We start from the raw sequence: 23,439 nt of genomic DNA, 5'->3' as shown, positions 1-23,439 counted from the left end.
GTAGTGATTTCTGACAGTCTCAAAATGGGTGAGCAGTGTGGTCGGGCGGAAGGAAAAGCAAGTAGGATGCTTGGCTGCATAGCTAGAGGTATAACAAGCAGGAAGAGGGAGATTGTGATCCCGCTATATAGAACGCTGGTGAGACCACATTTGGAATACTTTGTTCAGTTCTGGAGACCTCACCTACAAAAAGATATTGACAAAATTGAACGGGTCCAAAGATGGGCTACAAGAATGGTGGAAGGTCTTAAGCAGAAAACGTATCAGGAAAGACTTCATGATCTGTATAGTCTGGAGGACAGAAGTGTTTTTAATAGGAAAGTGAACACAAGAACAAGGGGACATAATCTGAAGTTAGTTGGGGAAAGATTAGAAGTAACGAGGTCTTTTTCTGCCGTCAATCTTCTATGTTTCTTGTTCCAAGCATCTACGACTCTTTCAGTAAAATAATATTTTCTCACCCTGCTTCTGCTCTTTCCCCCAACTAACCTCAGATTGTGCCCCCTTGTTCTTGTGTTCGCTTTCCTATTAAAAAGTAAAAGATCAAAAGCAACATGAGAAAATATTATTTTACTGAAAGAGTAGTAGATCCTTGGAACAAACGTCCAGCAGACGTGGTTGGTAAATCCACAGTCACTGAATTTAAACATGCCTGGGATAAACATAGATCCATCCTAAGATAAAATGCAAAAAATAGTAGAAGGGCAGACTAGATGGATCATGAGGTCTTTTTCGTCTTCTATGTTTCTATATGGAGGAAGCCTAAAAAGGCCATTAACCTGGTTTCATTTAATTGGTTTAATCTGATTTATGGTATATGATATGATATTTATTGTGGTTGTTAAGGAGGACCGCAGTAGTAACCTACCACGCACACCCTTCAAAGACAACCCAAACCCCACCCAGTTACACCCGCAGGAGGGTTGCGTGTGTGTAGGTCCCTTCCAATGGGAAGAAGCCCAGGCTGCCTCCTTCTCTTCAACCAGGCCCAGAAAGTCACAACCGGCTGCCTCACAACCTGACTGTGCCGGTGTGTGTGAGGGGGACGGGTGAAGAGAGAGATGAACCCTTACACACACACATTTATTATTATTATTATTATTATTATTATTATTATTATTATTATTATTATTATTATTATTATTATTATTATATTTTTTTAGATTTGTATGCCGCTCCTCTCCGTAGACTCGGGGCGGCTCATAGCAATACACACACATACACATACAGGCCCCAAACCAGAGCAAAGGGGTCTTCGCAGGTGGGCGAAGGAGAAAACCGGGACAGGCGGGGCGGAGGAGAGAGAGAAGGGATGGAGGGAGCGGGAACGGAGGGGAGCCTCTTTGCACACACACACACGTACACACACACACACACCCGGCCGCCCCGCAGCGCCGCCGCCTTTTACCTGATTTGGGGTAGGTGACGATCCAGACGTCGCTGTCCCGCACGGGGAAATTGGCGATCTCCTCCATCTTCCCGCGGCAGAAGGGCGGCAGGCGCACCCCGTTGTACTCGAAGTACTTGCTCTCGAACTCGCCGGGCGTGCTCGGGGTCTCGCACTCGCTTTCCGCCATCCTCCGCCGCTGCAAGGGCGCAGGGGGACGCCGCGAGGAGGAGCCCGCCAAAGCCGGCTTGGGTCAGCGGGCGAGCTTTTGGCGCTCCGCGGGCCGAGCAGGGACCGGCCTTCAAGCGCCTGGGCTCCGCGGGCGATGATGTAATGCGACGTCGCTCCAAGAGGCGGCGAGGAGGAGGAGGAGGAAGAGGGAGGAGGCCCAAACCCGGCCTCGCTTAACCCTCGGCGTGCCTGGCGGTCTCTCGCCCCCGTCTTGGCTCCCGGACCTGGGCGTCAGGGCTCGCTCGGGATCCGGGAGCGAAGGAGGCCGCGGATAGGTGGCCTTTACACAGAGAACCGTACATAAGTATAGCCCCTAAAATCACCCGCTGCAACGTCCTTCCAGTCAACGACTACTCCAGCTTCAACCACAACAACACACGAGCACACGACAGATTACAAACTTAAAGTAAACCGCTCTGGGCTCGACTGCAGGAAATACCACTTTAGTAACCGAGGAGTTGGTGCATGGAGCTCACTACCTGACTCTGTCGTATCATCACCTAACCCCCAAAGCTTTCCCCTTAGACTAGCGATGGCGAACCTTTTCTTTCCAAAAGCATGCAGGCGATAGCGTGTATGCCCACATCCATAATTCAATGCCCTCCCATGTGCCTCACCACGTGTGAATGCCCTACTTCCCTGTGCACACCCCTACGCTAAAGTGACCAGATTTTAGCATTGGTAAAGGAGGGACACCATTGAGGGGGGGGGGGGGGCGCTTGGCAAAAAAATTTGCAAAAATATTTTTCTTTTTTTTCCTCCCTTTCTCCCTTTCTCTTTCTCTCTCTCTCTCCTTCCCGCCCTCCCTCCTTCTCTCTCTTTCTTCCTCCGTCTATCTTTCTCTCTCCCTTCTTCACTCCCCCCTCTTTCTCTCTTCCTCCATCTCTTTCTCTTTATCTTTGTCTCTCCCTTCCTTCCTTCCTTCCTCTATTCTCTCTCTCTCTTTCTCTCTCTCTTCCTCCCTTCTTTTCTCTCTATTTAAGGGGCGAGTACAAGTACACTAGTGTGCCTTCCGTCCCCTGTCCTATTGCTGTCCTATATCTCCTATACCTTTCTTCTATTCCTATATCTCTTCTTCTATTCTTTCATTGATATGTTCTATTACTATACCTTCTTTTCTATTATTTCTTAGATATATTTTACTATGAGTATCTCCTCTATAACCTTCATCATGTATTTTACTACGTGTATATAGATATATACCCACTAAAAACCTCATTATGTATTGGACAAAATAAATAAATAAATATTTATCTCCCTCCCCCCTCTCTCTTTCTTTCGCTCTTTCTTTCTGTCCCACTCTCTTGTCTCTCTTTCTCCCTCTCTATTTCTCTTTCTCTCTCTCTCCCTCCTTCCCTCTCACTCTTTCTTCCTCACAACATGAAATACAATATCATAAATCCAATATGTTAAAAAAGCACATAAAAAACCCATTATTAAAACCATACAACTCAGTCATACCATACACAAATCTACCATAACCTAGGGGTAACTCAGTTACCTCATGCCTGGCGACATAGGTGGGTTTTGAGTAGCTTACAAAAGGCAAAGAGGGTGGGGGCGGTTCTAATCTCTCGGGGGGGGGAGTTGATTCCAGAGGGCTGGGGCCACCACAGAGAAGGCTCTTCCCCTGGGTCCCGCCAGACTACATTGCTTAGTCGACAGGACCCGGAGGAGGCCGACTCTGTGGGACCTTATTGGTCGCTGGGATTCGTGCGGCAGAAGACGGTCCTGAAGGTATTCTGGCCCGATGCCATGTAGGGCTTTATAGGTCATTACCAACACTTTGAATTGTGACCGGAAACTGATCGGCAACCAGTGCAGGCATTCTGTTGTGAGAAGAGGAGTGGAGGGCTCTTCTTGCAAAGTGTCTCTGGACACTTTCAAATGTATTTTATGTCGGATATGCAGTGTGAGTTCCAGCCAGATGAGCTCTATTCAAGGACTGGTCTAGTGAATGTTTGATATGCTCTGGTTAGTAGTATGATATTACCAGAGAAGATGCTACGTAGTGTTGTGTTCGGGCCTGGGCCAGCTGTTGCCCCCACATATGTGAGTGATGCGTCACAGAGTGATTGTGAAAGCCTGGTTGACAGCCAGGAAACGTGGCAGACAGCCCAGAGGATGAGGCAGATGGTTCTGAGGAGTTGGCAGACAGACCACAGGAACTGGCAGATAGTCCGGGGGGCTTGGCAGGCAGCCCGTCGGATAGCCTCTCTTCTTTGGATTCGGATGCTGAACAGATAATCGATATGCGTAGCTGTAGAGCAATGCAATGTCGGGCTCAATTAAGGGATTATCAAAGGTGATTCCGGTGTCACCTGTGTTTGGGTGTGGTTCACAGAATGAGGGCTGGGTGTGGTTCCCATAATGAGGGCTACAGTTAAAAAAGGGAACAAAGGCAGAGGCAAACTGTGGATGTTTATCTGTGTGGTTTGTGTGGCTTTGTGGTTCCTGCTTTGAAGCCTCTGCTCTGTGCCTTTGGATTTCAACCCAGCATTGTCAGGCAAGTGGGAGTTGAAAACTCTGGGACTACCTGCTGCTCTCGTGCCTCGAGAATTCAGAGAACTCTTGGAACGTTTCTGCTACGTGAATTTTGTATTCGTTTGCTTTTTCATGAACTTTGTATCTAGCTGAATTTTCGCCTCGAACTGTGTTTTACTCCTGAAAATAAGGACAGTTTTCTTTAGCCTTTTCTTATATGTTGAATACAAGTTTGCTGATTAGCAATGCACGTGTGTGTCTGACCTTCTTTCCTGGACCATTAATTAATGCCTGAGCCCGGTCAGGCAGAACACGTAGGATTAGGTTAACAAGAGCCGGGGTGGCACAGCAGGTAGAATGAAATACTGCAGGCCACTGAAGCTGACTGTAGATCTATAGGTCAGTGGTTCAGATCTCATCACCGGCTCAAGGTTGACTCAGCCTTCCATCTTTCCGAGGTGGGTAAAATGAGGACCCGGATTGTGGTGGCAATATGCTGGCTCTGTGAAAAAGTGCTATTGCTAACATGTTGTAAGCCGCCCGGAGTCTAAGGAGAAGGGCGGCATAAAAAAATTAAAAAACATAAAAAAAATAAACAACTCTTGAAACCTTTTTGGCGATGTAGTTGCAGTGGTCTTTGGTGCGTAGGTCATTTGATATGAGTATTCCAAGATCTTTGACAGATACCATAGGATTTCATTTTTAGAAGTCGCTTATCATGAACCACTGAGTCGAAGGCTTTGCAGAAATCTATGTAAATTGCATCTATTGATTTGCTCTGATCAAGTTTTGTGGTCTATATGTTTTTGCAGTGTAGTAATTGTAGATTGCAGGATATTTTTTTCCTGAAACCAAATTGCTTGTTTGAAAGCAGGTTGTTAATTTCTAGGTGGAGGGTAATGGATTGGTTTATGATTGATTTCATGACTTTGTATGTGACTCAGCATAAAAAGATTAGTCTGTAGTTTTCCACCCGACTGGGATCTTGTTTTCTAAAGATGGGGATGACCATGGCTAGTGACCATAGGTTTGGTAGGGAACTGGTTCTGTAGGATTTTTCAAAGATTACGCTTAGTGGTTCATCTATAGCTGTGGAGAGCTTTTTAAAGAAGTATACACATAGTCTATCAGGCCCGATTGACAGGGAAGGTTTTAGGCCACGTAGTGCTTTTTCAACATTGTCTCCAGTGACCTTTGTGTTAAATCATTGTGAGTATTTGTGGTACGACTAAGGAATTTGGGGCATTGTTGTGGTTAGCTCTGGCCCAGCTCCTGCCCCAAGGACTGTGGATGTGGGGAAGATATCCACATGCTGCAGGCCTGGTTTGCCCCCGGTGGAATCTGAAGATGAAGGCTCCTCTGACCAAGAAGACATGAGTGACAGGGAGGAGGAGAGTGCGGCAGACAGCTCAGAAGGAGATCAATTATCTAGCTCCTCCTTGGATTCAGAACAAGACTTAATGATACAGCCACGTATGCGGAGAGCGATGCATAGGCAACAATAACTGAGAGATTATTATCAAAGAAAATGAGGCCACCTGTGGTTGGGTGGGGCTGTGGTAATTAGTGAGGCTGCTATAAATAGCAGCCTGTGGGTTTGGCCATTGTGGAGGATTATCTGATGGTTGTGTTTCATGACTGCTTTACTGATTGACTTTTTGTGTGCTGATTTTTCCCCGCTTTGAAACTAAACCAGAGCAAAGTGTGTTTCACTTTGTGAAAGAAGGACTTTGAATTGCCTTACAACTGCAAGCTAAGTATCACAGAACTGATAAGGGACTTGTATAAATTACGGGTTTGTTTGGAGACGAGTGCTCTTTGCTATACCAAAAGAGGGCTTAGTTTAAGTGAATTTTCATTATAAAGAACATTGTTTTGAATTTTCAAACGTGTGTGTGTCTGAAATTTGTACCTGTGAATTTTTGGGAGGAGTCTACCAGAGAGCCCGACAGAACAGGCATGAGCCGTTGCTCTTTAGAAAGATTGAGCCAAAGATTGTGTTGAAGAGGTTAGCTTTGACTGTTTCATTATAGCATTTTTTGTTGTCGGGTCCTTTTAGTGGTGGGAGGGGTCTCAAATCCTTGAGTTTATTATTTACAAAGTTGTGGAAGGCACAGTTGGATTTGGTGCGCAGAAGGTTTTCATCTTGTTTGCTGTAATAGTTGGAGCATTCCGTCTTTATTTAGTGGCATATATTTTTGTAGCTGTTTTTGAAGTTGGCTACATAGCCTGTTTTGTTTTTTCGCCAGAGGGAATTTTTTTTTTGTATTGTAGCTTCCTTATTGATATGATAGAGTTTTTCTTGGTCACGGCAGGCCAAAATCTCTAACTCAACCAATTGCTTCGGCCTGACAGCAGGGGTGTCAAACTGGCAGTCCATGGGTTGGATGTTACACGTGCCCCCTTTCTGAAAAGGGAAAAAACTTTGCAAAACATCACGTGATGGCAACGGGATACGGAGAAACATAGAAACATAGAAGACTGACGGCAGAAAAAGACCTCATGGTCCATCTAGTCTGCCCTTATACTATTTCCTGTATTTTATCTTACAATGGATATATGCTTATCCCAGGCATGTTTAAATTCAGTTACTGTGGATTTACCAACCACGTCTGCTGGAAGTTTGTTCCAAGCATCTACTACTCTTTCAGTGAAATAATATTTCCTCATGTTGCTTCTGATCTTTCCCCCAACTAACTTCAGATTGTGTCCCCTTGTTCTTGTGTTCACTTTCCTATTAAAAACACTTCCCTCCTGAACGTTATTTAACCCTTTAACATATTTAAATGTTTCGATCATGTCCCCCCTTTTCCTTCTGTCCTCCAGACTGTACAGATTGAGTTCATTAAGTCTTTCCTGATATGTTTTATGCTTAAGACCTTCCACCATTCTTGTAGCCCGTCTTTGGACCCGTTCAATTTTGTCAATATCTTTTTGTAGGTGAGGTCTCCAGAACTGAACACAGTACTCCAAATGGGGTCTCGCCAGTGCTCTATATAAGGGGATCACAATCTCCCTCTTCCTGCTTGTTATACCTCTAGCTATGCAGCCAAGCATCCTACTTGCTTTTCCTACCGCCCGACCACATTGCTCACCCATTTTGAGACTGTCAGAAATCACTACCCCTAAATCCTTCTCTTCTGAAGTTTTTGCCAATGCAATACTCAGATTGAGGATTCCTTTTCCCCAAGTGAGAGTTCGACACCTGTGGTATGGAGAGAGAAGAGTAATAGAGACATCACACAGCTTTGATGAGCACCTGGGCTAATTGTCTAGGTACACATGATTGATGTGATTTTTCCCAGCTTCACCTGTTGCTCCTTATCTGTCAGAAAACACATCATCCATCTATAAGAATTGACAGGTAAAGCTACCTGAGTCAAGTTAGAGTGAAGGTTTCTGGAATGATGGCATTGAATGCCAAGCTTAAGTCTACAAAAAAGAATTGTTGCATAAGACCCTGGGAATTCAAGACGTTGTAAGGTGCAGCATATATTGACAGCATTATCTGTGGATCTATTTGTGCAACAGGCAAATGGCAGGAAGTTTAACAGCGGAATCCATGATGAATTTCAGGTGAGTCAGCAGTAACCGTTCATAACTACAAATATCAGAGCAACCCATCTATAGTTATTCAGTTCCTTAACAGGAGGAAACAGGAGGATGGGAGAGACAAGAAGGAACATAACATTGATTTATGAAAGATGTGAGGGAAGATAGAAGCCAGTTGACCAATACAGGCTTTCAAGCAAGGATGAGTTTTTGGACCTGGTGCTTTTCCAATCTTTTATCTATGAAATAGACCTCGCACATATTTTTCTAAGACCATCAAGGGTTGGGGTGGCCCAAAGAGATGGAAATAGATGTAGGAGAGGGTAGTGATAATTGACAGTGCTCAAACCTATAATACTGCTGGAACAAACTTCCAGCAGACGTGGTTGGTAAATCCGCAGTCACTGAATTTAAACATGCATGGGATAAACATATATCCATCCTAAGATAAAATACAGAAAATAATATAAGGGCAGATTAGATGGACCATGAGGTCTTTTGCTGCCGTCAATCTTCTATGTTTCTATGTAAAAGAAGCTTCTTTAGCATGAGGTGCACCGAAACTACAATAAAAAACCCTAACGTCAGGGGTGGATTCTGGTTTTCTTCTCTGCCAGTGTGCTCCTTGATGCGCTGCACGGGCAAATGAATGCGCAGTGCTAAAAACAGCTTATGCACATGCGCAGAACCAAAAAAGACGGCGTTGCTTACAGCGCCACTGAGAGAAAGCCGGTTCAGGGACGTGGCAGGCTTGTTCTATGGAACTGGTAGTAACTTGGTGGTCTGCACCTGAGTGATGCATGCCCCACTCAGTTTTTCTTTCCCTAGTGGTTACTATGTATTGTATTGTTTAGGGTATAAGACACACCTTTTCCCCCAAAAAAGAGGGTGGAACCATCGCTGCATTGTATACAATGAATGCAGCCATATTTTTTGCTGTCCCAAAGCCCCGTCTCCACCTGTAGAGAGTTCTTGAGTGCTGGTGGATGGCAACAATGCCCCTGTTTTTGTGAAAAAATTGACTATTTTTTGCAAAAATGGGGTGGGCAAAGGGTCTGGGCAGGGATGTCTGAAGATATCTCCTGGGGACTGGGGGAAGGCAAAAATGCCTCCAGTTTTGTGAAAAATGGGCGAAAAATGACAGACAGACTGAGACAGATAGATAGGCAGGCAGGCAGATAGGTAGGTAGATAGATGATTGATGGATAGATAGATGGATAGATAGATAGAGATAGATAGAGATAGATGGATGAATGGATAAATAGGTAGGTAGGTAGATATAGATTGACAGATAAATAGACAGATAAATAGGTAAATAGATGGATAGGTAAGTAGGTAGATAGAATCAGACTGACAGATAGACAAATAGATATAGACAGGCAGGCAGGTAGGTAGATAGATGTTCGATGGATAGATAGGTAGATATAGATAGATAGATAGATAGATAGGTAGATAGGTAGATGATAGATAGATAGATAGATAGATGCTTATTTGACCCCTATGACAATCATTAAGTGTCGTACCACATGATTCTTGACAAATGTATATTTTATTTTATGTACGCTGAGAGCATATGCACCAAGACAAATTCCTTGTGTGTCCAATCACACTTGGCCAATAAAATTCTATTCGATAGATAGATAGATAGATAGATAGATAGATAGATAAATGATAGATAGATGGATGATGAATGGATAGGTAGGTAGGTAGGCGGATATAGATTGACAGATAAATAGACAGATAAATAGGTAAATAGATAAGACATAGATGATAGATGGAAGATAGATGGATGGATGGATAGATGGATGGATGAATGGATAAATAGGTAGGTAGATAAATATAGATTGACAGATAAATAGGTAGATAGATGATAGATGGATAGCTGAGATAGACAGACAGACAGACAAACAGATTGATAGATAATAGATGGATGGATGATGAATGGATATAGATTGGCAGATAAATAGACAAATAAATAGATAAATAAATGATACATAGATGATAGATGGATGATGGATAGGTAGGTAGGTAGGTAGGTAGATAGACTGACATATAGACAGATATAGGCAGGCAGGGAGGCAGGCGGATAGATGATGGGTGAACGGATAGGTAGGCATAGATTGACAGATAGATAGATAGATAGATAGACAGACAGACAGACAGACAGACAGACAGACAGACAGACAGACAGATGGATGATAGATGGATAGATATGGAGATAGATAGATGGACAGGTAACTAGATGACAGATAACAGATGGTGGGTGGATGGATAGATAGATATAGACAGACAGGCAGACAGGTAGATAGATGATGGATGGAATGGATAGATGATCCGATAGATTGAGTCAGTCAGTCTGCATATATAGTGTATAGAGGAAGTGGAGACCCTTTGAGAGCTGTACGAAACGAACTTTCATTTTAATGTATACCGACCAACGTACGTTCAAAGTGACAAAAAAAAAGCAGCCATATAAGCCTTAAATCTGGATGTCTAAGGCAGGACCCGAATGCGGGGTCCCTCAGTTTCAACCCTGAGGCCTTTCGCGCTTCCCCTTACGTCGCTCTAGTCTAGCTTAAAAAAAGAGAGGGAACTGCGAGGGCCACCCGGCACCTTTTCAACCTCCCCCCCCCCCCCCCGCGTTGTCTGTTTTGCATCCCGCCCTCCCGATTGGTCGGCGGTCCCGGCGCCACATCCAGGGGGCGGGGCCAATCGGAGGCGGGTGTCCGGCGGCTTCATTAGCGGCTTCATTAGCGGCCGGTCGCCGGCCGGGTGCAGTTTGGATGGTTGGGTTGTCGCTGTCTCTGCCCCCCCTCCCCCGCCGCTGTGTTTAGCCCGCGATGGTGGAACTGCTGGAGGGCGAGGACGGCTGGAGCGTGTCGTTCGCGGGATGCGGCTTCCTGGGCGTCTATCACATCGGCGTGGCCACCTGCCTGCAGGAGCGCGCCCCTCGCCTCCTTCGCGACGCCCGCTGCATTTACGGGGCCTCGGCTGGGGCGCTGGCGGGCGCCGTCCTCATCGGAGGCGGCTCTTTGGGTGGGTCTGACCTGCGCCTGGTCGGGAAGAGTCGTGGGAACGCGTCCGACTGGGGGGGGGGGGCGGGAATCCAGTACCCTCGGCTTGGATAAAGTTGGTTAATTTGTGTGTGTGTTGTGTGTGAAGCTTTGGTTAAGGAGATCCTATACCTTCGGCTTGGGTAAAGTTGATTGATTTGTGTGTGTGTTAATTTGTGTGTGTTTTGTGTGTGAGAAAAGCTTTGGTTAAGGGGATCCAGTACCCTCGCCTTGGGCAAAGTTGGTTAATTTGTGTGTGAGGGAGCTTTGGCTAAGGGGACCCAATACTAACTTGGGTAAAACTAGGTAATTTGTGTGTTTGTGTGTGTGTGAAAAGCTTTGTCTAAGAGGATCCAGTACCTTCGGCTTGGGTAAAGTTGGTTAATTTGTGTGTGTGTGTGAAAAGCTTTGGCTAAGGGGATCCAATACTTTCGGCTTGGGTAAAATTGATTGGTTTGTGTGTGTATGTTAATTTGTGGTTAATTTGTGTGTGTGTGTGTGTGTGTGAAAAACTTTGGCTAAGGGGATCCAATACAATCGCCTTGGGTAAAGTTGGTTAATTTGTGTGTGTTTGTGTGTGTGTGAAAAACTTTGGCTAAGGGGATCCAATATTCTCGGCTTGGGTAAAGTAGGTTAATGTGTGTTTGTGTGTGTGTGAAAAGTTTTGACTAAGTGAACAAAGTCCAGAATTTGGTGGATTCGTGGGAATGGAGAAAGCAGAGGTTTTATCATCATCATCATTATTATTATTATTAATCACAAAATCAGTAATACACAGCAAACAAATGAGATTGATATGCTGGATTTCGGATCACAATATCGCAAATCGAACACTTCCCAAGCATCTAGGACTGTGTGATGTATTTTTGTACCATGCGCGCAAATCCAAGCGTGGTGGCCTTTTGTAACTGACAGGTTGTGATTTTGTCAATATTTATTGTTTATTGTTTATTGAGTCCTTTGGCAAAGCACCTAATGTGCCGATTGCGTTCAATTTTAGGATCATGATATCAGCTAAGCTTTTCTTGTTGTTTTTAATCAATTTGACTGTCACCTGGTATGGTGACATCAATGATCCATACTTTTTTATTTTCCACGATTGTGATGTCTGGTGTATTGTGTTTCAAAACCTTGTCAGTTTGAATTTTTATTATTATTGTTGTTTTTGTTATGGTTGTTATTATTATTAATAATAATTATTGTTGTTGTTGTTTTTGTTATGGTTATGGTTGTTGTTATTATTATTAATAATTATTATTATTATTATTGTTGTTGTTGTTGTTGTTGTTATTCTTTTGGAAAGGGCTTGACTACCTCGTAGTCCTGATTTGTGGTTTGTCGTTTCGTCCTTGGAGAAATCTTAATCCACAGAGGTCTTCAAACTTGGTAACTTTTAGGACTTTGTGGACTTCAACTCCCAGAATGTGCATTCTTGACATCTGGGTTTACATTCTTGACAACATATTTGACAACTGGGTTTACATTCTTGACAACATATTTAGGATGGTTGCGGTCTCCTGGGGTTTTGTGATCATATTTTGTGATTATCTGACAGGCAAAGTCAACGTAGAAGGCAGGTTCACTTAATCATGTTACTAGCTTAACAATTGTGGTGATTAAAGTGGCCACGAAAGTTGCAAAACTCAACAGAATTCATTTAACAAATGTCTCGCTTAGCAGCGGAAGTCTTGGGCTCAATTGTGGTCATAAGTCGAGGACCACCTGTATTCTGACTCAAAGGTATAATAGTGCTTTTTAAAGGGCCTATCAGAGGTCTTCAAACTTGGAAACTAAGTCTTGTGGACTTCAACTCCCAGAATTCTGGGAGTTGAAGTCCACAAGTCTTTTTTATAAATAATCTTGATTAAATATACATTAAAAAAAGGATGAAAGAAAGGAAATGTTAATCGAAACAAAATAGAAAAACAATAACAGTACAAACGAAGTAATAAAGAAATGAGTACAATTTTCACAATGGTGAATAGTAAATGCATAATAAAAGTACATTTAGTTTAGTAGTTTAAAGCTTTTTCATTACATACCTAGGTTTGATTCTTAATAAGTTAATAAATTATATCAATTTCATCTCTGAATGAATCTTATATAGTCAGTAATCGTACTTTCCTGTTTTTTGGTTCAGTCTTAAAGATATCACATTATTAGAAATTTTTAGAGAAGAGGGGGGGAAAAGGAAAAGAAAGGTGGAGTAGAGAGGAAGAGGAAAGGGGAGAAAAGAATGGGGGGGGAAAAGAAAGGTGAAAGTGAGGGAAGTATGAAAAAGAAAAGAATGAAACAGTACGGTAAGAGAGAAAAAAGCCAAGTAAGATAGAAGAACGGTAGGAGGGAACCAGAGAAAGGCTGGTATATCATTTTCATACATTGAGTCCGCATTTATCGTTAGTACATTATTCCCTTTCTTAGAGTAGTTGAAGACTTCTATTGGTTGGTTTAGGGTTATGTCCACAAGTCTTAAAGTTGCCAAGTTTGGGGACCCTTGAGAGGTCAACACTATGTGTGTGTGTGTGTTCTCTGCGACTTCAGAGATGAAGCAGTGTTGAGTGTCAGAGAAAGAATGCAACATGGAGATAATAACAATAACAATAAAAACAACAATAAAAAAGAAATTTACAGCTAGAAAAATGTGCGAAATAGGAAGATCTAAACATCGGACTGCAACGACTCTGGCATAAGCCAGTGAAAGTGGTCCCAGTGGTCCTTGGCACCCTAGGCGCAGTGCCAAAGGATCTCAGTGGACATTTGAAAACCATCGGAATTGACAAAATCTCCACCTGTCAATTGCAAAAGGTCGCTTTACTGGGATCAGCACAAATAATTTGCCGCTACATCACGCAGTCCTAGGCGCTTGGGAAGGGCCTAACTGGTGATGAAATACGAAATCCATAGTGATCTCGTTTGTTGGGTTGTATTGTAGTAATAATAATAATAATAATAATAATAATAATAATAATAACAACGTATGAATTATTGAAACAGTCTCAAAATGGGTGAACAGTGCAGTCAGGCGGTAGGAAAAGCAAGTAGGATGCTAGGCTACATAGCTAGAGGTATAACAAGCAGGAAGAGGGAGATTGTGATCCCCTTATATAGAGCGCTGGTGAGACCACATTTGGAGTACTGTGTTCAGTTCTGGAGACCTCACCTACAAAAAGATATTGACAAAATTGAACGGGTCCAAAGACGGGCTACAAGAATGGTGGAAGGTCTTAAGCATAAAACGTATCAGGAAAGACTTAATGAACTCAATCTGTATAGTCTGGAGGACAGAAGGGAAAGGGGGGACATGATCGAAACATTTAAATATGTTAAAGGGTTAAATAAGGTCCAGGAGGGAAGTGTTTTTAATAGGAAAGTGAACACAAGAACAAGGGGACACAATCTGAAGTTAGTTGGGGGAAAGATCAAAAGCAACGTGAGGAAATATTATTTCACTGAAAGAGTAGTAGATCCTTGGAACAAACTTCCAGCAGACGTTGGTAAATCCACAGTAACTGAATTTAAACATGCCTGGGATAAACATAGATCCATTGTAAGATAAAACACAGGAAATAGTATAAGGGCAGACTAGATGGACCATGAGGTCTTTTTCTGCCGTCAGTCTTCTATGTTTCTAATTACCTTTGTCACCAGTCCCCCTCAACACTTGTAGGTAGGTGTTCACATGTTGTAGTTTAAACTTGCCTTTGTGGTGAATCCTGCATGGATGTCAGAATGCCATTGTCGTAGATAAACCGTGTTTGATAGCTCAGCCTTTTTGTATTCATTTCTGCACTGTCCCAAAAAGAGCTTGGAGGGAATCCAGTTGGGGAGGAAAAAGCCTTGTTAACTTTTAGACTTAATTAACCATGTCTAATTGTTCCCAGTTGAAAAATGCAGTGACGGAGACCTAATTTGTTAACCCAGAAAGCTCACTGGGGAAATCTAAACATTTTTGAAATTTTTACCCTTTCACTTATAATTTTCTCTACAAATAACATGCTATTTCCTTTAAAAAATTTTTTTTTATTAAGTATAAAGATTAAAAAAACATTGAAAACATTGACAATACAAAACACATTGCAAATACCACACCACAACCTTTATAACATTTCTACTGTAAATTGTCATGACTTTAAATTTTCGTTTATATATAATTAAGTTAAACTGTATTTTCTTTACGGCTTTTATCTATCTATTTAACTATTAATAAATGTGCATTTCTTTATATTATTCCTATTCCTTACTTATCATTACTTATACATACATTTATCCATTTAAAAAGTTTATTTTCCTTTACAATCATATTTATGAATCTATACATTTATAGTCTGCATTGGTTGCCGATCAATTTCCGGTCACAATTCAAAGTGTTGGTTATGACCTTTAAAGCCCTTCATGGCATTGGACCAGAATACCTCCGAGACCGCCTCCTGCCGCACGAATCCCAGCGACTGATTAGGTCCCACAGAGTGGGCCTTCTCCGGGTCCCGTCAACTAAACAATGTCGGTTGGCGGGCCCCAGGGGAAGAGCCTTCTCTGTGGCGGCCCCGACTCTCTGGAACCAACTCCCCCCGGAAATTAGAACTGCCCCTACTCTCCCTGCCTTCCGTAAAGTTCTTAAAACCCACCTTTGTCGTCAGGCATGGGGGAACTGAAACATCTCCCCCAGGCACGTACAATTTATGTATGGTATGTCTGTGTGTGTGCTTGTTAGTATATCGGGTTCTTTTAAAAACTTTTTTAAATATTTAAATTTACAGTGATCCCTCGATTTTCTCGATCTTCGCTAAACGCTATATCGCGATTTTTCAAAAAATAATAATTAAAAAATACTCCACGGTTTTCCCCATCTGATGACATCATACGTCATCACCAAGAGTCACTTCTCTCTCCCTTTCTCTTCCTTTTTCTCTATACTTTCTACCTCTTACTCTTTCTTTCTCTCCCTTCTTCATTCAATTTTCTCTCCCTCCCTTTCTCTCTCTTTCCTTTCTCTCCCTCCCTCCCTGTGCCTGCCCTGCACCACCCAACAGGGACGGACAGCCCCCGATCGTCGGTTCGTCGCCCCCCCACACACAGAGGGACATCGGGCTGCGAGGGCAGTGGATCCGCGTCCCCAGCCACCGGCTTGGATTCCCCTCCCGGCAGCATTGGGCTGCCCTGCATCACTCACGCGCTTGACTGCGGTGGCTGCTTTGGCAGGGAAGGAGGAGTTTGGGGAGAAGATGAAGGCAGCGGGCAGCAGCTGAGGCGAAGTGAGGCGAAGGCGGCGAGGAGCGGCGAATCCACCTCCCCAGATCGGGCTGGTGGGGGCGGCAGCCACCGGAGGGAGATCGGGCTGGTGGGGGCGGCGAATCCACCTCCCCAGCCACCAGAGAGAGATCGGGCTGGTGGGGGTGGCGAATCCACCTCCCCAGCCGGGCAGCGGCCGGCCGAGTGAACGGGAGAGCGGTGAGTGAGTGAGCGGCCACCCGGGCAGGCGGGCGAGCGGCGAACGGCGGGCGAGCGGGTGCTGGGGGGGGCGGGGGCAGCCGACATTGAATGCAACCTGTCGGCTTCCGAACTTTCGTCGCTCCCCGGCTCCACCATCTGCGCATGCGCGGCCATGTAAAAAAAGGGCGCGCATGCGCAGATGGTGTTTTTACTTCCGCACCGCTATATCGCAAAAAATCGATTATCGCGAGGGGTCTTGGAACGGAACCCTCGCGATAATCGAGAGATCACTGTATTTGAATCTATTTGGATTTGTACGATTTGTTTATGCCTGTTGTGAGCCGCCCCAAGTTCACGGAGAGGGGCGGCATACAAATCTAAATAATAAATAAATAAATAAATAAATAAATAAATAAATAAATAAATAAATTTATACATCTTCTTTTTCCTCTCTTTTCTTTCTTTCCAACCATTTATAAAGCATATTCCAAACCTCGAAGTATTCTGAATCCTCTTTTTGATTTAATTCAATTGTTAATTTGTCTAATTCTGCACATTCTAAAATTTTCCTAATGATCACCTTGTCGGCTGGTACATCGCCTTGCTTCTTCCAGTATTGTGCCAACAATATTCGTAATTACCGCTGTTAATATATGTAGAATGATATACCGATATTTCCTTTCAGTTTTTTCATCAAATATTCCTAATAAAAATGTTTCTGGTTTCATGTTTATTTTCTGTTCTTGTATTGCTTCAAACCACCTATATATATATTTTTCCAGAACTTTTAAATTGTCGGGCAGGTCCATCACGTATGGTAATATATATTTACATGGTGACATTTCCAGCATTTCAAATTCATATTTTGATACATCTTGGCCAACCTTGCTGGTGGTAGACGCCATCTATAATACATTTTGTATTGATTTTCTTTATATGAAAGGTTAATTTGTAATTTATGGTCAAAATCTTTTCCCGCTGAACCAAATCAATATTATGGCCAAATTTTTTTGCCCAACTAATCATATGGACCAAGAGGTCTTTTTCTGCCGTCAGTCTTCTATGTTTCTATGTTTCTATATTATCCTTAAAAATTTCCTCTTCCATTTAATAATTTTATTTATTTTATTTTATTGTTCGAATTTATAGGTCGCCCTTCAGTGGACTCAGTGGATTTAATACTATTTATAAATTTTTGTTATCCTTTGCTATCCCAAATTTACTTTAATCTAGCACTGATCTGGTAGCATTGCCACCAGTCAAGTTTAACTCTTTGTTGGTTTAGGGTTTCTAAATCTTTTAAGTTTCCTTATAGATCTAAAACTTCTGCGTATCTAACCATTTTTTGTCTATCTATTGTATTAGGGTATATGATAGCTTCCATTCTTGAAAGCCAGGGCGGTATTTCCTTATACTGTTGTTTTTTTCACTTTTTTCAGCGCCGTTACAACTTTGAAACGGTCACTAAATGAATTGTTGTAAGTTGAGGACTACCTATATTCTAGGAATATTAAAAAAATCCTTGTTTATAAAGGAAGCTATGTAAACATCAGTGACACTGTTTATACGTAGGGCTTTTTCTCTTGGGTAACTGAAATATTTCATTTCCAACCCTCAACTGTTCTGCTGCTCAGTTCGGGTCATATGTGACCCAAAGCCAAGTTTGAGTCCCTGTAAAAAATTTTCTCTGCATATCTGAAACTTGAAATTCATGACTTTTCATCATTTCAGGGGTTCTCTCTATGAGAATTTTTTTGGGGGGGTGGGGGGTTTCTTTCTTGCTGAAAAACAAAAAGTCACACTTGTTGTGTTCCCGGGTCACCCTGACCCGGACCGAAAACTCTTCATTTGAAGTGCTTATGTTTGGTCAATTTGAATACTTTTTTCACTTGGAAAGTAGTCCGAACATTTCTGCACACAATGATATGAAAATTGAAATGAAAAAAGTAATTCTTATTGGTTTATTTTGCTGATAGAATGCGTGCCCCCCCCCGGGTTTTGTGAAATATTTTTCAATTTATGGATAGTTTTGCTTGCAAAATGTGTTCAATTTTACTAAAGTTGGTGTGGGATTGGTAGTTTGAACATTTCTGAATATAAGAAAAATATAAATGAACTGAAAGAAATGTTTCTTATTGGTTGTTTACAATCATAAATAAGCCCTCCTCCCCCCCTTGGCTGCTTGCAAACATTTTCACTTTATAGTAACGCAAGCTTCAAATCCGAAATATTTTTAATATCTTATGCATTCATTTACTCAATTTAACATTGCTGATCATCAAAACAATATTTTTGGGGTGGTGGCTAATTCTTTTCTGGGCAAAAAATAATCATCACTTCGAGTCTGTTTCTGGTCGTATATGACCGGACCAAAAAGAATTTTTTTAGGTACTTGAATTTGATCTTTTTGAAAACTTTTTCAACTGGAAAACTAGTTTGAACATTTATGAACATAATGATATGAAAATTGAACTGAAAAAACTGAGGCTTATATTTTTATTTTTATCAAAAAGCCCCTCCCCCCATGTTTTCTGAATTTTGTTTCAATTTATCCTTTTTTTAGGCTACAAATCTCTAAGTAATATTCCCCCAAAAGTTTTGATATACTAAATTGAACAATCCTGAACATAAGAAAAATAGAAATGAACTGAAAAAAATGATTCTTATTGGTTTATTTTTGCCACAAAAGGGCCACCCCCCCGGCCTTATAAACATTAAAAAAATCCACAAACACGGGGGGGGCACATTTATGTGCAAAATAAACCAATAAGGATTACTTTTTTCAGTTCAATTTTCATTCCATTGTGTGCAGAAATGTTCAAACTTGTTTCCAGGTGAAAAAAGCTTTCAAAAAGACCAAATATAAGTACCTAAACTGATCAATTTGCAGTCCGGGTCAAATAGACCCGGGAACATAAGATTAGGGAGTTTTCTCGAACTGAGCAGCAGGGTTAAAATCAGTGTCATTTTACACAATACAACAATTTCCCAAGTTGTCCTCTCTACTTTAAGTTCAACCCACAGTTAATAATCGAGGCTGCTGAAAAAAAATGGAGTTAAGTACACAAGAGATCAACTTCATTACGTAAATACTACTCATGTGGTATTATTTAAGAATAATGTTCTGGCTTGCATACAAATTTAACTTAAGGGCAATCCCTGGGAAGAGAACTCATTTTTAAACTGAGGACTATCAGTGCAATACAGCCATTTCATTTGGGAACTCTAAAACCTCTTTTCTCTGGATAAAATTTAAAGGTGGGGTTTGGACTAAATACTTGCAGTTTTTGTTGATTCCCCAAGACAGGGGTAGGCAAAGTTGACTTGTGGACTTCAACTCCCAGAATTCCTGAGTCTATCACGCTACCTCAGGAATTTTGGGAGTTGAAGTCCACATGTCATAGAAGAGCCAACTTTGCCTATTCTTGCCCCAAGAGATGTTTTAAGCATCCATTTTTACGCTGCTGGGATTCCCCTGAGGCTCCCCTCCATGGGAAACCCCACCTCCAGACTTCCTTTGCCAGCGAAGCACCCGTTTTTGCGCTGCTGGGATTCCCCTCCTGGGATTCCCCTGCAGCATCACAAAAACACGGAAGTCCGGAGGTGGGGTTTCCCATGGAGGGGAGCCTAAGGGGAATCCCAGCAGCGTAAAAACAGGCGCTTCGGCTGGCAAAAGGGGTGAGTTTTGGCCTTGCACGCATTAATCGCTTTTCCATTGATTCCTATGGGGAAACATTGTTTTGTCTTACAAACTTTTCACCTTACAAACCTTGGAACCAATTAAGTTCGTAAGACGAGGTATCACTGTACTCCGAAAAATACGGTATCTTCTTGCTAAGAAATGGTAATGAAATTTGGATGGTCTCCCCTTTAGTAGAGTAGACTTTTCCAAGTGGACTTGGAAGTGTTTGTTCTGTGCATGATTGCATTTTGGAATACTAACCAAACGGGGAGATCTGTGCTAGTGCCATTGTGACTCACAAGTCTTGATTTCAACACACTTAGATTAACACAGTAAAGAAAAAAGAAAAAAAAGAAAGAAAGAGAGAGAGAAGTAAAAATTTGGATTGGTTGAGATTACCAGGAAGGAAATGTCCTAAGTTATATAAACTACTTCTGTGGGTAGTTTTTCCTCTTTGAGTAAAGATTTGTTTTTCTCGTGAAATATTTTCGTTAAGAAGAACCAGTTAAGTGCATGAGGAATTAATAATACAGATTACGGATTACTGATTAACAGAGTTGGAATTAACTTTGTAGGTCATTTCGTTCAACATGCTCCCCCCCAAAGCAGGAGACCCTACCCCATTTCTGACAGATGACTATTGAAGTATCTTCTTGAAGGTTTCCAGTGATGAAGCTATCACAACATCTAAAGCGGAGGTCTTCAAACTTGGCAACTTTAAGACTTGTGGACTTCAACTCCCAGAATTCTCCAGCCAACATAGAGAATTCTGGGAGTTGAAGTCCACAAGTCTTAAAGTTGCCAAGTTTGAGGAACCCTGATCTAAAGGCAAGCTGCTCTAACTATCAGAAAATTTCTCCTTATTTGTGTTCTGCCTGACTGGCTCGGCAATGCGTAATAGTCCAGTGAAAAGAAATCAAACACACACGTGCTCTGCTAATCAGCAAACTTGTATTAGAGAAACAAAAATAGCTTACTCAAAAAAACAGTTCTTAATGTCCGAAAACAATGCAAGGCTTACTTCAGCCGCATACAAAAAACACAGGGGAAAACAAACAAAGACAACCTGGAGTGAGCAAAGACGTTTCAGGAGTCCTTTTGAATCTTTGAAGCAAACAGCAAGTCCCAGAGTTTTCACCTCCCACTTGTCTGACAAAGCTGGGTTGAAAACTCCAACAGCACAGAAACTTTGAAGCAGGAACCACAAAACAACACAGATATAACAGCCACAGTTTGCATTGGCCCTTGTTCCCTTTTTATCCCTTTAGCCCTCATTAAGGGAACCACACCCAACCCAGGTGCTCCTATCATGATTTGTAATACTCCTTAAAGCGATCCCTTCTTTGCATAGCTCTTTGGCTACGTAAATCAATGTATTGATCTGCAGACGAACTGAGCGAGGACGGACTGTCTGAGGGACTGCAGGCCAAATCCCCTGGGCTGTCTGCTGAATCCTCCTGGCTGTCTGCCACGTCTTCCTGGCTGTCTGCCACATCTTCTTGGCTGTCAGCCAGGCTTTCACATTCACTTTATGCCACGTCTCTCCCATCTGTGGGAGCAACGACTGGCCCAGGCCCAAACACAACAATTTGTAGGTTGAATCACACCTTGTTCAGTTTCCATCCATTATTCCTTGTCTGACCTTCCGGTGCTTTGGAAATTAGGTTGAGCCCCCTCTTTTCTGTGGCAGCCCCTCAAATATTGGAACACTGCTATCATGTCTCCTAATAAGACATAACCCTACTTCTATCCTTGTCAGCTGCTTTAGTGATGTTTCTTCTTTACACTATCATAAACCTGAAATGAAAATAAAAATGAATTTACACAACAACTTGAAGAGTAGAAACTCAAAACATGTTCCAAACATTACATTACAGGAAGGTTATATAATAAGAAAATACATATAATAGAGAGAATTTTCTATCTGCTTCCTTGTATTCTTAATAGATTCTGTGTACGAAGTATAGAATGCAATTTCATATTTTATAAATGGTCTGTCTGGTCTATTAAAAAGAAAGCATATTTTTAATTCCAATACACCTAGAGTCTTTGATTTGGTTTATAAATGAACTTTAACTTTCATATAAACATTTTAAGCTTGCATTTGGGTTCATTCAATACATTAGTACAGTGGTAACTCTTCTTACGAACTTAATTCATTCCGTGACCAGGTTCGTAAGTAGAAAGGTTCGTAAGAAGCAGCAATTTTCCCCATAGGAATCAAGGTAAAAGCAAATAATGTGTGCAACCCCTTCCCAAAAGTCACCCCTTTTGTCTTGCGCCACTGGGAATCCCCGCCTCCGGACTTCCGTTGCCAACCGAAGCGCCTGTTCTTGCGTTGCTGGAATTTCCCTGAGCCTCCCCTCACTGGGAAACCCCATCTCCAGACCTCCGTTGCCAACTGAAGCGCCCGGTCTTGCATTGCTGGGATTTCCCTGAGCCTCCCCTCGCTGGGAATCCCCGCCTCCGGACTTCCGTTGCCAGCCAAAGCTCCCATTCTTGCATTGCTGGAGCCTCCCCTCGCTGGGAATCCCCACCTCTGGACTTCCGTTGCCAACCGAAGCGCCCGTTCTTGCGTTGCTGGGATTTCCCTGAGCCTCCCCGGGATTCAAAAATGAAGGGAATCCCAGCAAGGGGAGCCTCAGGAGAATCCCAGTAACGCAAGAACGGGCGCTTTGGCTGGCAACAGAAGTCCGAAGGTGGGGTTTCCCAGCGAGGGGAGGCGAGGGGAAATCCCAGCAACGCAAGAACAGGTGCTTCAGTTGGCAATGGAAGTCCAGAAGCGGGGATTCCCAGCGAGGGGAGGCCCAGGGGAATCCCAGCAACGCAAGAATGGGCGCTTCGGCTGGCAACAGAAGTCCAGAGGCGGGGATTCCCAGCGAGGGGAGGCTCAGGGGAATCCCAGCACTTCGACTGGCAATGGAAGTCCGGAGTCGGGGCATCCCAGCGGCGACGGCTCGGGTTCGTAAGGTGAAAATAGTTCGGAAGAAGGGGCAAAAAAATCTTAAACGCCAGATTCGTAACTCGAAAAGTTCGTTAGTCGAGGCATTTGTAAGAAGAGCTACCACTGTATTACTCTTTGCAAATTAAATCCAGCATAAAAATTTAAAAATCCAAGAGGATGCTGCAAAAGTACAAAAGAAGTTTTATCCCCCTGTATCCATCATAGATAAAATTCGATGGGCCTTTAAAAGGAACGTAAATACAATATGAAGTTAGTAGGTAATTGGGGCAGAGTGTCCGTCACAAAAGCATCTACTTTTATTTATTTATTTTTATTATTATTTTAATTTGTGTTTTTTTACAAATATGATATACAAGAAAAAAGAAAAAAAACATACATAAAGATGTACACATATAACATTTGGGAAATGAAAGTTTCCCCACTTTTTGGATGTCTGATCAGAGAATTTTACTTCTTTTACATTTCAATTCTTTTATTTGACATGTTGCTTTGCATAGATTTTTATTTATTTCTTTATTGTTCTTTTCTTTAGCCAATCATAAAATTTTGCTCATGTTTTATAGTAATCTGATTCTTCTTTTCCCTCTAATCTTTTGGATAGCCTGTCCATCTCCGCACAGTCTAGTATCTTTTTAATTATTATATTTTCTTCCAG

General features: G+C 42.4%; 2 protein-coding genes across 4 annotated transcripts in view; one reads left to right on the top strand and one right to left on the bottom strand.

Annotated features, from left to right (window-relative positions):
- The window catches only part of SULT4A1 (sulfotransferase family 4A member 1), a 36,650-nt gene extending 34,653 nt beyond the window's left edge, over positions 1–1,997 (bottom strand). The window contains exon 1 of one of the 2 annotated variants that reach the window (XR_011559445.1): positions 1,409–1,997. Coding sequence is in view for 1 of the 2 variants with exons in the window: in XM_070755293.1 (XP_070611394.1) it covers positions 1,409–1,577 (169 nt within the window). In the remaining variant the exon portion in view is untranslated. The remainder of the gene's footprint in view (positions 1–1,408) is intronic. The other variant, XM_070755293.1, reaches the window with a different exon arrangement.
- Positions 1,998–10,420: 8,423 nt separating this feature from the next.
- LOC139169316 (1-acylglycerol-3-phosphate O-acyltransferase Pnpla3-like) overlaps positions 10,421–23,439 on the top strand; it is a 40,815-nt gene continuing 27,796 nt past the window's right edge. For both annotated transcript variants that reach the window (XR_011559444.1, XM_070755292.1), the window contains exon 1: positions 10,421–10,690. Coding sequence is in view for 1 of the 2 variants with exons in the window: in XM_070755292.1 (XP_070611393.1) it covers positions 10,495–10,690 (196 nt within the window). In the remaining variant the exon portion in view is untranslated. The remainder of the gene's footprint in view (positions 10,691–23,439) is intronic.

This window comes from Erythrolamprus reginae, chromosome 6 (genome assembly GCF_031021105.1).
Source record: "Erythrolamprus reginae isolate rEryReg1 chromosome 6, rEryReg1.hap1, whole genome shotgun sequence".
Classification (NCBI taxonomy): domain Eukaryota; kingdom Metazoa; phylum Chordata; class Lepidosauria; order Squamata; family Dipsadidae; genus Erythrolamprus; species Erythrolamprus reginae.
This window is presented reverse-complemented; position numbering and strand designations above follow the sequence as displayed.